At 45.5% G+C, this 16,834-nt stretch overlaps 1 protein-coding gene across 1 annotated transcript in view; it reads left to right on the forward strand.

Moving 5' to 3' along the window:
* The first annotated feature begins 9,126 nt into the window (after positions 1-9,126).
* LOC120943585 (taste receptor type 1 member 2-like) overlaps positions 9,127-16,834 on the forward strand; it is a 31,190-nt gene continuing 23,482 nt past the window's right edge. The window contains exons 1-2 of the mRNA XM_040357366.1: positions 9,127-9,220; positions 10,746-10,990. Coding sequence (XP_040213300.1) covers positions 9,127-9,220; positions 10,746-10,990 — 339 coding nt within the window. The remainder of the gene's footprint in view (positions 9,221-10,745; positions 10,991-16,834) is intronic.

Genomic DNA, 16,834 nt, shown 5'->3' on the forward strand with positions numbered 1-16,834 from the left:
GTACAATCTGGAGCAGAGCCAGCGTGTGCGCTGCGAACTCCTCATGTTCGAAGCCATAACCAAGGCATCCCTGGGGCAGCTCGATGACGACACCCACATTGTGCGGATTGCTCCTCCTGTCCTTGCTGCTCCTCCTGCTCCTGCTCCTGCTCCTGCACCTGCTCCTGCTCCTGCACCTGCTCCTGCTCCTCCACCTGCTCCTGCTTCTCCACCTCATGAGGCTGCTATGGCTCCTGCCACCTCATCTCCTCCAGGAACCCAGCCCCCAAGGACTCGGGCTACCGGGAAGGCTGCAGGGAAGACTGCAGGGAAGGCTGCTGGGAAGAAAAGGGCGAAGAAATAATACGGTGCCCCTGATGGAATTTTAATGTGGACTCACAGGCTGTATTTGTGGCTTCGGGGACCCTTGTTTTCAGAAAAAAACAAGCATGCTCTAAAGTGCTGCCTACCCTGGCATCTTTGTTTTTATTATGTTGTGTTTTTGGGTTGCCACTTTTTTTTTTTCAAAATTTTTATGAAGACTAAAATAAAAATTAATTTTGCAGCCAAATTTCAACATGTTTCTTTATTGTAGATTTGAGAGATCAGTATTGAGTGGGCAGACCCATTACAAAATAAATAATGCAAACATTAACAAGGTAAAAAAACATGCTTGTGGGTGAGTAAACTAAAAAATTAGGTTGTTGCAGACACTTCACACACTCCTAAATAAAAACAAAATAGAGATTACTAATCAAATTGGTGACAAAAATTTAAAAAAAAAATAAAAGGTGGACCAATATATATATTTAAAATGTTTAAGATGGAAGATACAACTAAATAACAGAACACAAACATAAACATTATCAAACAAGAAAGAAACTAATTAAAAGCTTGTCATAACTATGCAACAAGATCAGCCGCAACAAACGTCCATTTCTGGGTAGCAGTTAAAAGCAGGGGTTAAAGAAGCGCTTTCTTTTCTTGTCTATAAGCTGAAAAACACCTTAACGAATGTGCTGATTCCATTCTGAACAGTCGTTTTACATGAATGAGCGCTGCCGTCTCCTAACTTGCTTCTGAGCATGCGCGGGCTTAAATCGACGTTTTTACGTACACACGGTCAATGTTTAGAACACAGAAAACGACGTCGGCCAAAAACGACACATAAAATTGAAGCATGCTTCAATTTTTTTCTGTCGTTTTTTAGAAGACATAAAACGACGTTTTTGCCCACACACGGTCAATTAAATTGACGTTTTTGAAAATGACGTTTTTTTCCATCGCAGAAAACGATGGTGTGTACGCGGCATTAGGCCCCGTACACACGACCAAACATGTATGCTGAAACTGGTCCGCGGACCAGTTTCAGCAGACATGTTCGGTCGTGTGTAGGCGCGAGCGGGCAGAATTCCAGCAAACATTTGCCCGCCGGGCCTTTTCCCAGCGGACAAATATTCCTGGACTTGTTTTAAAACCGTCCGCTGGAATCCTGCCCGCTCGGACATGTATGGTCGTCAGTACAGACCTACCGTACATGTCCGAGCGCCCGCCATCCCTCGCATGCGTCGAATGACTTTGACGCATGCGTGGAAGCATTTAAAAGGCAGGCCCGCCCACTTCGCCGCGTCTTCGCCGCATCATCGTCGCGGCGACGGCGTGGACACGCCCCGCGTATTGTTTACGCATGGACTTCTGTACGATGGTTAGTACAGCCATCGTACAGAAGTCTTCGGGCAGACATGTACGGTGAAAACGGTCCGACGGACCGGTTTCATTGTACATGTTTGCCCGTGTGTACCCGGCCTTAGTTGTACATGGCAGTACTATATAAAAAGGGTATCAAATTATATAGAAAGTACATATATATGTAAATACTGTTTATATAAAATAAGTATTGATCAGGATATAGGGATGGCAGTATATAAATTTAGGGCTGGAGGATGCTCGAAAAAGAAAAATTATATTAGTTGAAGGAGCTCTATAGGGAACACACCTGACGTGAACCAAATAAATACAAAACATACAGGGTAATAGGTAATGGATATTGCAGTCAAGCTGCAAGTATAATAAAGAGAAAAGGACATGGACACCTTGGATCCAAATCTCCCACATCCTAGCGCACAGATAAGAGTGGGTATGTTCAGAAATCACTGAGGAAACAGTTAAGGTCGAAGTCTATGTTAAGTCCTTTGGGGACAAGGGTGTCCATGGAGAAAATATACTTAGATTCCAACTGGCTAAGTGACCTCACTTTATGTCCCCCTCACCCCAAAGCACACACTCCCCCATGTTGAGGGCATGCGGTCTGGTACGGCTCAGGAGGGGGGGCGCTCGCTCGTCCCCACCCCCATTCCTGTCCGGCCAGACTGCGTGCTTGGGATAAGGGCTTGGTGTCACGTACCTGATGGTGATGAGCCCGAATTGCAGAGGTCGGCCTCCCTTACAGCTCCCACTCGTGGCCCCCTGATAGGATAACAGAAGGCACAGGAGTAAGGAGGGGCACGGGTGCCTGGCAGGATCAACAGGAAGAGGCAGTGGGTCAGTCTAGTAGAAGCTTCCTTACAGGAACTGGAATACCGGAACTGGATCAGCTCAGCAGAGAGGATAGGTCCAATAGACTGGATCAGCTTAGCAGACAGGAAAGGTCCAATGGACTGGATCAGCTTAGCAGACTGGAAACCCACACCAGACAGGATCAGCTCAGCAGAGAGGATAGGTCCAATAGACTGGATCAGCTTAGCAGACCGGATCAGCTCAGCAACTGGACTGGAACTAGGACAAACTGGAATCGTTCAGCTGGACTGGAACTAGGACAAACTGGAATCGTTCAGCTGGACTGGAACTAGGACAAACTGGAATCTTTCAGCAGACTGGAGCTGACTGGATCAGCACAGAAGGTCAGACAAGCCGGGTCAGATATCGGGGCGGACAGCGAGGTACAGAGGTGCAGGCAGAAGGGTAGTCAGAACAGGCCAAGGATCAGGTGCAGGCGGATGGCTGGAATAGTCACAGGTAAGCCGGGGTCTTTCACAGGTAAGTCTCAGATCAGGTTTCAGGTACTCAACGCTGTAGAGCAGACAGCAGGGATGGTGTGTGAGGGGCCGGCTTAAATACCCCGCCTGGCTCCAATAGGCGTGTGCACCCGTGCATGCACACGCATGCGTGATCGTAGCCGCGATCGGGAACCGCAAAATCTAAGTCGCCTGTTTCTGGCAGGATCTTCATGACATTGCCCCCCCCCAAGGGGCAGCCTCCGGATGCCCATTTTGGCAAACTTCTCAGGGTGAGATCTCTTAAAGGATCGTACCAGACTCTTAGCGTGGATGTTCCTCTCGGGCTCCCACGAATTTTCTTCAGGTCCGTACCCCTTCCATTTTATCAAAAACTGATTCTGGTTCCTTCTCCTTCTGTAGTCCAGGATAGCCTCCACTTCGAATTCCTCTTCTCCATCTACAATGACAGGATCAGGGGGGGAAGTACTCCGATTTGGAAAAGGGTTGGGAATAGAAGGTTTTAACAGCGATACGTGAAATACAGGATGGACCCTTAATGAATCTGGGAGTTCTAATTCGTAGGCTACTTCGTTGATTCTCCTCCTAACCGGAAATGGCCCTAAAAATTTGGGACCCAGCTTCTTCGAAGGACATGCCATCCTCAAATTAGTTGTGGATAACCACACCAGGTCACCAGGAGACAATATTAATTCACCTCGTCTCTTCCTGTCAAAGGTTGTTTTGTTGTGTTCCTGAGTCTTGGTCATAGTTTCCTGCAAAAGCTGGTTATTGGTAGAGAAGAAATTAATTTTCTCCTGGACCGCTGGTACTGTACATTCAGGAAGTGAATTGGGCAGAAATGAGGGATGGAAGCCAAAATTGGCGAAAAAGGGGGTTTGTTTGGTAGCGGAGTGGATGGAGTTATTGTAGGCGAATTCGGCCAATGGAAGCAGAGAAATCCAATCATCTTGTGCAAAAGAGGAAAAACAGCGTAGATACTGTTCGAGAGTCTGATTCGTCCTCTCAGTTTGCCCATTGGTCTGGGGATGATAAGCGGAGGAAAAGGACAGTTCAATGTCCAGGGCCTTACAGAGGGACCTCCAGAATCGGGAGGTAAATTGCACCCCCCGATCTGAGACGATGTTAGCTGGTACCCCATGGAGTCTGATGATTTCCTTAATGAATGCCTGCGCTGTTTCAGAAGCTGAGGGAGTGCCTTTCATTGGAATAAAATGTGCCATCTTTGACAGACGATCAACTACCACGAAGATAGTGGTATGATCCTCTGCCGGAGGTAATTCAACGATAAAGTCTATGGATAACATTCTCCATGGTCTATCTGGGACAGACAAGGGCTTTAGAAGACCCCAAGCCTTGGTTCTATGGGTCTTGTTTCTGATACAAGTAGTGCAGGATTCAACATACTTCTTACAATCTACCCGTAACTGAGGCCACCAAAAGGTACGCTGTACCAAATCGGTGGTTTTGGTTACGCCAAAATGCCCGGCTAATGCATGGTCATGGCAAAGTTCCAAGACAGATACTCGTAGGCTTTCGGGAGTGTAGATCTTGTCTTCGTGCCAAAATACCCCATCCTTGAACTGCAGTCCTGGTTCAGAAGGAGGTGTCTGCCCTGTGGAAGCTTGCTTAATTCGGGAAAGCAGATTTTCCTGAAGAAGAAGAAAGTTGCCAGGGGCAAGGATGGTATCCGGGGTAGCAATTTCTTTTGACTTGTGAAACATCCGGGACAGGGCATCAGGTTTAGTATTTTTGGAACCTGGCCGATACGTGACATGGAAGGAAAATCTGGAGAAAAAGAGCGCCCATCTGGCTTGGCGTGGCCTCAACCGCTTTGCAGACCTCAGATATTCCAGGTTCTTGTGGTCGGTAAATATTAAGATTGGATGGGCAGCTCCTTCCAGCAGGTAGCGCCACTCTTCCAGTGCAGATTTTATTGCCAATAATTCCCGATCCCCTACATCATAGTTCTTCTCTGCTGTTGAGAGTTTACGTGAGAAAAAGGCTACTGGATGAAGTTGGGCCTTGGTTCCTTGTCTTTGGGAAAGTATTGCTCCTACGGCAATTTCAGACGCGTCTACCTCAAGAACAAATGGTAGAGAGGAATCTGGGTGTCCCAAAACAGGAGCAGAGGTAAAGAGTTCCTTAAGGGCCTCAAAGGCTCCTTGGGCCTCAGGGGACCAATGAAAGCGGGTTCCCTGTTTGGTCAATTGGGTGATTGGTGCAATGATGGCCGAGAAGCCTTTGATAAACTTGCGGTAGAAGTTGGCGAAACCAACGAAACGTTGGATTCCCTTTTTGTCTGCTGGGACTGGCCAGTCCAGGATTGCAGAAATCTTCTGGGGGTCCATCTTGATGCCTTCACTGGAGATGATTAACCCCAGAAATGGTATACTTTCCTGTTCAAATTCGCACTTTTCAGCTTTTGCGTATAAACCATGTTGACGAAGACGGCCCAGTACGCTTCTGACATGCCTGCGGTGGAATTCAAGGGAAGAAGAAAAGATTAGAATATCGTCCAGGTAGACGATAACAAATAAGTCCAAAAAGTCTCGGAGGACATCGTTGATAAAATACTGAAAAGTAGCAGGTGCGTTGCACAATCCGAAGGGCATCACCAAGTACTCAAAGTGCCCGAATCGAGAACGGAAGGCCGTCTTCCACTCGTCCCCATCCCTGATGCGGACTAGATTATAGGCGCCACGGAGGTCAAGTTTGGTGAAAACCGTGGCGGCCCCCAGTCTCTGGAATAACTCTGGCACCAGGGGAAGAGGATAACGGTTCTTCACAGTGATTTTGTTTAATTCCCTGTAGTCGACACAAGGTCGAAGGGTATGGTCCTTTTTCTCGACAAAGAAGATGCCTGCGCCTGCTGGAGATGTGGACGGGCGAATAAACCCCTTCTTTAGGTTTTCATCTATGTATTCCTTCAATGCCCCTTGTTCTACCTCTGTCAAGGGGAAAATCCTACCAAAAGGGATTTCGGCCCCAGGAAGCAGCTCAATAGGACAGTCGTAGGCTCGATGGGGTGGTAGAGCCTCTGCCCTTTGTTTACTGAATACGTCCAGAAAATCATGGTAGGCTTCGGGAATAGACTGGCGTATTTCGGCTTCAGATTCCAGGCATAGTAAGGTAGATGGCCCATGAGGATCTTGGGGCCCACAGAATTGCTGGCAGTACGGTGAAGAAAAGGTAACCTCCCCTGTGGCCCAGTTGATGGCAGGGTTGTGGACTTGTAGCCAGGGCATGCCAAGGATTACAGGAAATATTGGGGAGGAGATTATGTCCATACGTAAAAGTTCATGGTGGGAACTGGAGATAACGGCAAGTATCGGAGCAGTCTCTAGAACTACAGGGCCTGATTTGATAGCAGACCCGTCAGCCAAATGAACAGAAAGTCCATGGGTCTTGGGAAGGAGAGGAATTTGGTGTTTAGCAGCAAAAGATGAGTCCATGAAACAGCTACAGGCCCCGGAGTCAATAATGGCAGGTGTTAGCAGAGTCTTTCCTGGAAGCTGGAACGATACAGAAAGGGCAAGGTGAGATGCAGGCTGGGTAATAAAGTCTGTATGGCTAGGAGACATGGAGAGACACTTACGGAGCTTTAGAGGACAGTTCCTGACATAGTGGCTGGGTCCACCGCAGTACAGACACAGATTATTTACACGACGTCGTTGACGCTCTTCAGGAGTAAGGGAAGGGCGAAGGACGCCCAGCTGCATGGGCTCAGGTGTGTCAGCTGTAGGGGCTGGTGATGCAATGGGTACTGGGTGTAGATGACTTGGGGCCTTGGGAAGCATCCAGGTTGGACGAGAAAACCCCGTAGCTCTCTCAGCCCTTCGCTCTCTTAGGCGTCGATCGATTTGTATGGCTAAATCGATCAGCGCATTCAAAGTCTGTGGAACCCCAACTCTAGCCAGTTCATCTTTTAGAGGATCTGATAGTCCCATGCGGAACTGGTAACGAAGAGCAGCGTCGTTCCAGTCTGTATCTGCGCTCCACCGCCTAAACTCAGCGACATAGTCCTCTGCTGCCCTGCGACCCTGCTGAAGGGTGCGTAAAGCAGCTTCTGCAGTTGCTGAAAGCTGGGGGTCTTCGTAAAGCTGTGCCATAGCGTTGAAGAAGGTGGTAAGGTTGGTCACGGACTCATCCTTTCGTTCTAGGAGGCGGTGGGCCCAGGTTTGGGGTTCTCCAGTAAGTAGTGAGATCACAAAGCCCACTTTGGTAACTTCCAGAGAGAAGGTTCGTGGCTGAAGGGCAAAATACAGCTCACAGGAATTACGAAAGGCCCTGAAGCTACTTCGATTTCCAGAGAACTTTTCAGGTGTGGGGACCCTGGGTTCCGGAGGAAGCATCACCACAGTTGGTGTCGATCCTGTCCCAGCAGAAGAGGTGGATGCGTGGGAAGATCCCTGGGCTCCAGTGGGGTTGGACAGAACCAGCACCCGTTCTTCTAGCTGGGTGTAGCCGTGCTGAAGATTCTTAACTGCTTCAGTTAAACCAGCCAGGTGCTGACACAGTTCTTCCATAGGGGAGACTCTCTGCTCGGGCTCAGACATGGCTGTCTGCTACTGTCACGTACCTGATGGTGATGAGCCCGAATTGCAGAGGTCGGCCTCCCTTACAGCTCCCACTCGTGGCCCCCTGATAGGATAACAGAAGGCACAGGAGTAAGGAGGGGCACGGGTGCCTGGCAGGATCAACAGGAAGAGGCAGTGGGTCAGTCTAGTAGAAGCCTCCTTACAGGAACTGGAATACCGGAACTGGATCAGCTCAGCAGAGAGGATAGGTCCAATAGACTGGATCAGCTTAGCAGACAGGAAAGGTCCAATGGACTGGATCAGCTTAGCAGACTGGAAACCCACACCAGACAGGATCAGCTCAGCAGAGAGGATAGGTCCAATAGACTGGATCAGCTTAGCAGACCGGATCAGCTCAGCAACTGGACTGGAACTAGGACAAACTGGAATCGTTCAGCTGGACTGGAACTAGGACAAACTGGAATCGTTCAGCTGGACTGGAACTAGGACAAACTGGAATCTTTCAGCAGACTGGAGCTGACTGGATCAGCACAGAAGGTCAGACAAGCCGGGTCAGATATCGGGGCGGACAGCGAGGTACAGAGGTGCAGGCAGAAGGGTAGTCAGAACAGGCCAAGGATCAGGTGCAGGCGGATGGCTGGAATAGTCACAGGTAAGCCGGGGTCTTTCACAGGTAAGTCTCAGATCAGGTTTCAGGTACTCAACGCTGTAGAGCAGACAGCAGGGATGGTGTGTGAGGGGCCGGCTTAAATACCCCGCCTGGCTCCAATAGGCGTGTGCACCCGTGCATGCACACGCATGCGTGATCGTAGCCGCGATCGGGAACCGCAAAATCTAAGTCGCCTGTTTCTGGCAGGATCTTCATGACACTTGGTCTGGATCTGGGGGGAACCCCACGCTGGTTTTCGGCGTGGGTTTAACCCCTTACGTTCCAGACCAAGCCTAAGAACCGTTTTTTTGTTTGAAATTTGGCGCGGAGTTCCCCTTCATGGTCAGCGCAAGCTGAAAACAGTTCAGCCTTTTACGTGTGCCGACTCAAGCCGCGCAAAGGCTGCTATGCCGCTTGGTATTTACCAAGATTTTCCCGGCATAGTGAGACGGCATGCGTGAAAGGACGTATTTGCCCCGCACGCAAGGTTTCCCCGAGGTTTATTCCTACTTGAGGCGTACGGCGATCGATTTCACAAAAAACACTTTCACTTTCAATTCGGCCTGGGAAACTTAAACAAACACATGTCACTACACTTCCCCACTTCACCTCACATCCTCCCCTAATAAACTCCCGCCCAAACCCCTTCTATCTACATTTCTAAATGCCGTACGCCAGGTCTATACAGGTGCACCATGCGCCCTCTCCTGGACATACTAGGCATTATAGTAAATAAAGAAATACACTGCACTGGCAGCGTATTTCTTTAGTAAATGACAAAACGGCTTTTACTCCTGGCTTTGCTCCATGAGTCATGGAGCAAAGGCTTGGTAAATCAGCCCCAATGTATTACAAAGGATGGAAGAATCGGAAGCCCACTTAGATGATCATAAAAAATGTGATTTTGGAGTTACAGGAGAGGGTAGAATCGGAATGGGTAGAAATGAGGAATATCCAGTATAAGTTAGAAGATCAAGAGAACCGTAATAGACGTAACAACTTGAGGATATGCGCACTTCCAGAGTCAGTCGGGAACAGTAACTTAGAAACAACAATCTGTGAATTGTTCAATAAAACATTGAAGGGAGAAGTAATAACCCCCATGTCATTTGAAAGAGTGCATAGAGTACAAAGAATAACTACACCCTCAACAGAAACAAGGAGAGATGTGATAGCAAGGTTTTCAAACTTTAAAACTAAACAGCAAGTTACACAGGGTTTGAGGAGCTCTGCACCGATTGAACATATGGGAGTTGAGATCCTGGTTTTTACAGATTTAGCACAAGAGACTCTGGCTCGCAGGAGGGCGTTGAAGCCCCTGTTAAAACAACTACAGGAAAAAAAGATTGTTTATGGTTGGGGTTTCCCAGCCTGTTTGACAGCAAAGAATTCCAGAGGATCTGAAGGGTTTCTGTAACAAATTAGATGTGCTCAAATAGAAAATTGGGGAAAAAAGCCATCAGAATGGAAGAAATTAAAAGATCAGCCGTGGAAAAAAGTTTAGAACATTGAGCAGTAGTAAGTAAATAAATAAATAAGTTCTATTGGCAGCAGGGGGGGAGGGTGGGTAAGAGAAGAGGTGTTTGCTCGGGGAGGGAACGATGGAGGTTGGCGATGCCCCTCCGATCTACCGGGACCATCTCTGTAGCGGGGATGAGGTCCGAGTGATCGGGAGGTCATACAATATCCCCCAGAAGTTGCCCCATCCGGTTGGGCGCTGCATATCTAGGCAGCAGCTGGATGGGCCATAACATTGATATTCAATGTAAGTTGGGAGGGGTGGGGGGAGGGGGGAAGTTCATGGGGGTGGTGTTATGTTGTTTAGTTGTGTCATTTTGTTTTGCGTTGGTTGTATGGGTCGACCCTGGAAAAATACAAGAATTGGCCTTGGTACCTACGGCAATAAAGAGTCAGCAATATAAGCCGCAATTAATTAAGGAATGCCTCCTTTAAGGATAGATACATATAACGTCAGAGGTCTAAATAGCCCGAGATAACGTCTTTAAATATTGCGGGAATTGAAAGGTTTGGCAGCAAATGTAGTTTTCTTGCAAGAGACCCATTTTAAGTATTCATCTAGGGTGGGCCTGAACTCTATAGGTTTTCCAGTATGGATTCACGGGTACTCCTCCAACAAAAGATCAAAGGTGGTGGGCTTTGATAGGGATACCCCATTTATTTTAAAAGCAATGGAATCAGACCCCAAATTAAGGTTTTTATTTGTAAAGGGACATTTGTATAATAAATAATATACACTAGTAAATATGTATTGTCCTAATGTCCACCCTAGCCTGTTTTTAAAAAATGTATTGAATAAACTGGAACACTATAGAGAAGGAAAAGTGATTATGACAGGAGATTTGAATTTTGTCTTCGGCCCGAGTCTGGATACACAGCCTGTTTCTCTCCGGTCGGAGGGAAAACATTTGAGGTCTGTCAAACAAAAATTACATCAGCAACATCTTGTGGATGCATGGAGAGTCCTGCACCCAAGGGGGAGGGACTTTACATATTACTCCCAGGTACATGCCTCATATTCAAGGATTGATTATGTGTTCCTAGACCATCAGCTCTTGGAAGGTTTAATAAGGGCAGAAGTGAAATCGATCACCCTCTCGGATCATGCACCGGTTGTGGTTAGCTTGGAACTTAAAGATATACCGGATAGGCAGAGATCCTGGAGGTTGGACGGATCATTTCTATACGACCAGGCCATAGTGGAAGATTTGGAAGGGGAACTGTCTCTCTTCTTTATAGAGAACAATATAGAGAATATTGCACCAACTGTCTTGTGGGAAGCCCATAAGGTATTCATGAGGGGGAGATTGATTGCAGAAGGGGCTAGGAGAAAAAAAATCTGGACAGCCCAAAAACAATCATTATTACAGGAGATTCAGGAGCTGGAACAGACACATAAAAGAGTAAATGATAAGGAAGTAATGGTGGAGTTGATGGGAAAGCGGGAAGCTTTAAGAGATATGCTGGAGCAAGATACTAAACAAATTTTCATAGGAAGGGCAAAAAAGCAGTATAGTTTCAGCAACAAATCAGGGAGACTGCAGGGCAGATAAAACTGAGAAGGAATCCAAATTATATAGCAAAGATAAAAAATAAATCAGGAGAGATGAAACATTCCACTAGAGACATTAATAAAATCTTTACGGAGTACTATCAATCACTATATAGAGTAAATGACCCTCAGGACCCTGGGAATATACAGGATAGAAAAAATAAGATAAGAGGATATCTGAAGCAAATAAAACTATCGGAAATAGCAGAGGAGGATTCAAGGGGAAATCTCTAGAGAAATCTCTAGAGAAGAAATAGAGCAGGCTATTAAAGATAGCAAGGCAGGGAAAAGTCCCGGCCCTGATGGTTATACATCTTTATATTTTAAGAAATTTAGTGGAATTTTGTCTCCTTATTATCATTTATATATGAATTCAATAAGGGAAGGACTTAAGATACGAGGAGAAGCCCTAGGCACTTATATATCTCTCTTAGCAAAAGAAGGAAAAAATCCCACAATGTGCTCTAGCTTTAGGCCAATATCCTTAATCAATGAGGATATGAAAATTTACGCGAGGATACTGGCCGAGAGACTTGGGCCCAGATTCTCGTAGGGCGGCGTAAATATAAGCGGGTGTAGCGTATCGTAGTTACGCTACGCTGCCGCAACTTAGAGAAGCAAGTGCTGTATTCACAAAGCACTTGCGTCTAAAGTTACGGCGGTGTAGTGTAAATGTGCCGGCGTACGCGCGCCTAAATCAAATGAGGAACAGGGGGCGTGTTTTATGTAAACTAATCATGACCCCACGTAAATGACGCTTTTTTAGAACGGCGCATGCGCGCGCATGCTCAGTATCACGTCGAATTTTCAAATTAAATTACGCCCGCTCAATGGCCCCATTCACGGACAACTTACGCAAACGACGTAAAACATGACGCTGTTCATACGTTTTCGACGTCCATACCTAACATGACTTACCCCTGCTTTATGAGGGGTAACTTTACGCCGGCGTATGTCTTACGTAAACGACCTATCTTGCTACGCTGGGGGCACGTACATTCGTGAATCGGCGTATCTAGCTAATTTGCATATTCAACGCGGAAATCTACGGAAGCGCCACCTAGCAGCCAGCGTAAATATATGCAACTAAGATATGACGGCGTAAGAGACTTACGCCGCTCGTATCTTAGCCGAATTTATGCATAACTGATTCTAAGAATCAGCCGCATAGATACAACGGCTCTCATTCGGACTTACGACGGCGTACATGGCACTACGCCGTCGTAAGTCGTTTGAGAATCTGGGCCTAAAGCTCTATATGCCAGAACTTATAGGAGAAGATCAAGCAGGTTTTGTTCCCGGTAGAGAAACTAGAGATAACATCCTAAAAACATTCCTCCTTATACATGAAGCAAAGAAAAGTAAAAGACCAGCCCTGTTCCTGTCGATAGACGCCGAGAAGGCCTTTGACAGGATGGACTGGGATTTTATGTTGCAGACTCTATATAAATTTGGTATAGGACCCCATATGATTAAATGGATAGAGGCTTTATATTCTATTCCTACGGCCCAAATTCTTGTCAACGGGACCCTTTCGGAAAGCTTTAGGCTCTTTAATGGAACTTGTCAGGGCTGCCCACTTTCCCCTTTGCTCTTTGTGTTATCATTGGAACCTTTCTTAACATCCATAAGAGCAAACCAGGAAATCAAAGGTATAGAGGTAGGGGGTCAAGAATATAAAATATCTGCTTCTGCGGATGACATTATGGTGTATATAACAAACCCTTTGCAAACTCTCCCAAAAACTATGGAAGAACTGGGAAAATATGGGCAGGTATCAAACTTAAAGATAAATATGGAAAAAACAGAAATACTGAACATTTTGGTTCCAACAAGTGAGAGTAGAGACCTCCGAAAATTATACTCTTTCGGATGGAAACAAAAAGGTCTAAAATATTTGGGAGTACTTCTGTCAAGATCAACTGTAGACTTATATCAAGATAACTATTTGCCTTTGCTGAATAAAATTTAAAATGAATTGAAAAGATATCCTGCCCACAGACAGTCATGGTTTGGCAGGATAAGCGTGGTCAAAATGATGATCCTTCCAAAAGCTCTGTACATATTTCAAAGCTTGCCGATAAATATTCCCAGGGCATTTTTTAAAACATTGAGATCGGTAGTACAGAAATTTGTGTGGAACAACAAAAGTAACTGCATCACCTTTCGGACATTAACTAGATCAAAAGAGAAGGGAGGGGTATTCCTCCCGGACCTTGAAAAATATCATGAGGCAGCAATCGTGCAGAGGGTCATGGATTGGGCCTGTGCCCCTCGGCAGAAAAAATGGGCAGAATTAGAGGCAAGAATCTGTAAATCTGAGTTAGGGCAGATTATTTGGATTCCTAGGCAGTTCAGAGGCCCCTTGGAGGAAGCGGCCCCGATTACTCTAGAAGCCTTAAGAATGTGGGAGAAGCTAATTAAAAATATACAAGGACAATATAATAGCCCCCTAATGCCCTTAACAGGAAAAAATTATTTCCCTCTGGGGATAGATAATAAATTATACTTATAATGGACTACATCGTCCTATTTGAGATTAAGGGATGTTATGAGGGGAAATGCCCTATGTTCATTAATTGAATTGCGTGAAAGATATGGGTCCACTCCTTGGGAAGTCTGGTGATATAAACAACTGCAACATTTTGTAGACACCCTCCAAAAACCTTTCCGGGGGGTTGGTAGGTTGAATGTATGGGAAAAATTAGTCGATCAAAAGGGGATAAATAGGCATGGAATTTCTACCATTTATAAGCCACTGCCAGAAACCATGAGAAGTAGAGTTTTAGACTATGTCCACTCTACTTCTGTGGATACACAGATAAAAGAAATTAATTTTAAATTATTAGTTAAATGGTATTATGTTCCAGGAAACCTAAATAAGATAAATTCCCAGGAGTCACCTCTATGTTGGAGGGAGTGTGGGGAGGTGGGAACTCATGCCCACATTTGGTGGCAGTGTCCGAAGATTCAGTTATTTTGGGTCCAAATATTAGAGCTAGTTAAGGAGATCAGTGGAATTGAAATTAGTTTGGACCCTTGGCAATGTCTGTTCCATGCCACGACTATCCCCAGGAAAAAATATAAAACGACAATTATCCCAATACTATTAAACGCAGCAAAGATATCGATCCCGAAAAGGTGGAAGGACAAACAAGCCCCCCCGATACAAGAATGGTTAAGGGAGGTAGAAAGGATAAGAATTATAGTAGAGGAGAGAGTAAAAGATCAGAAGGATGCAGGATTGACCCATTTTGTTGTTTTATGTGTAGTTGTTTTAGTTAATTATGTGTATGAAATGTTGAACCTATTTTAAATGTGAAAATTTCTTTCGTATGCTTACTGGCAATGAAATGCAAAATATATCTGTGTTTTAAAAAATTGAATAAAAAGAAATTGAAAACAAAGACAAGTCACATTCCACATATAAAACAGTATTAGCATACATAATGAGAGGTCTTAGGAGCAGACCTAAAAGCTAGACATATGACCTTTTACAGCCTGAATTAGTATCACACAATGGAATGTTTAGGAGCAGCCCCAATTAACACCTCAAAAGCATATGTCCTCACATTGAATGAAAACACTCCACTGACCTGGTGGGGTCAGAATAACCACTTGTAATATATCAAGATATCCTGCAACATGAATTATCAGTAATGTCCCATCTCATGTAATTTATAATTAATATTTCCCAGTCACCCTATGCCCAAAAGGGGCACAGGATGACCCTAGACCCAACAGTCATTAGTGACGCTGGCACAAGAGTACCCCACATCCTTCAAAAGTCTCTGGTTGTCATGGGTCATTCCGTTACATATGCATTTTTACATTGGAGTTAAGCCATCCAGGACTTTTGCTCACTATTTTAAATGTATTACCCAATGGGATGCATTGGCTCATGCCCTTATTTAATATTCTCTTAAAGCAAACCCATCGCTCCTCCATGTTCTTTGTTCCTGAGATTTTATCCCAATGTATGCCTTCTAGCAAGATTCATAGTTTATGGAAGTTGACTCTTTTGAAATTCAGTGTCTTTGTATTCCTCTTATGTTTGTGTAATTTATACTAAAACCAATTGACCTGTGATCGCTGTTACCTAAATTGCCCTGTATTTCAACATCTGTGATCAGGTCTGTATTGTTGGTAATCAGTAGATCCAGTAACACTTTATTTCTAGTTGGTGCATCTACCATCTAAAATTGTCCTGCAAGACATTTAGGAACTGGCAAGCCGTTGGCCTCGTACACACGGCCGAGAAACTCGACGGGCAAAACACATCGTTTTGCTCGTCGAGTTCCTTGTGAAGCCGCCGAGGATCTCGGCGAGCCAAATTTTCCCATTGCCGTCAAGGAAATAGAGAACATGTTCTCTTTTTGGCCCGACGGGATCCTCTGCGTTTTTTTTTGTTGAAAAGTGTACACACGACCGGTTTCCTCTGCAAAAAAAAAAAAAAAACAGCAAGCTTCTTGCTGGTTTTTGCCGAGAAACTCGGCCGTGTGTACGAGGCCGTAGACAAATGCATGGTTCCCTTTGCCCAGTCTATGTCTGGATAATTAAAATCCCCCATTATGATAACACTTCCCATCCTTGCTGCTAATCCAAATTGTAATAGGAGTCCTCCCTCAGTTTAGGGGGCCTATAGCATACACCAGTATTTGTTTCCTCTTAGCTTCATCCCTTTGGATCTCTTCCCATAAGGATTCCACCTCCTCCCTAGATCCTTTAGTGATATCATCTCTCACATTCACTTGTACATTATTCTTGATATATAGGCATACCCCTCCCCCTTTTTTACCTTCTCTATCCCTGCGATAAAGGGTATACCCTTGAATGGTTGCCAGACAATCATGAGAGCTGTTGAACCAGGTCTCTGAAATTCCCACAAAATCCAAATCCTCCTCATGCAACAGTATCTCTAGTTCACCCATCTTGTCTGCCAGGCTCCTGGAATTGGTGAACATGTCACATGGTTTAGACCGGTCACATACTATCCTCTTACTAGGTGTTCTGAGATTGCAACTAGGACTTGCTACTATACTTACCTTGGGTTTATGTGCTTTGGTTACCCTACCACTAATGCCCCCAATACTACCCTCTGGAATATGTTCAGCGCTGACTATCTCTACCTCTGGACCCTTACCCCATCACCTAGTTTAATAACCCCCTTAACTTTTTGGCCATCTTCATTCCCAGCTGATCTGCACCCTCCTCATTTAGGTGCTGTCCATCCCTTCTACAGTACTGGTTATCGACCGAGAAGTCGGCCCAGTCCTCAAGGGACCCAAACCCCCCCTGTTATTAAAAATTACCTTTCCTTTTCAATCTGATGCCACTGTAATTTTATATAAATGCAAAGCAATATGACTACCTGGAGTTGTTCTGTACACAGTGGCCCAGATTCAGGTAGATTTGCCCATTACTTACACCTGAGCCGCTCAGCTGAATTTCTCTGCGCTGGAGCAATTTTGCCAAATTGCCACCTGATTCAGGAATCGTTTGTTCATTTAATTTGCTCCTGTTTAAGGCAAAGCTGAGGGCGCAAGGCCGTGCAAGTCAAAGTGGGTGTGCCCCTATGTAA

This window comes from Rana temporaria, chromosome 1, assembly GCF_905171775.1.
Source record: "Rana temporaria chromosome 1, aRanTem1.1, whole genome shotgun sequence".
Taxonomy (NCBI): Eukaryota; Metazoa; Chordata; class Amphibia; order Anura; family Ranidae; genus Rana; species Rana temporaria.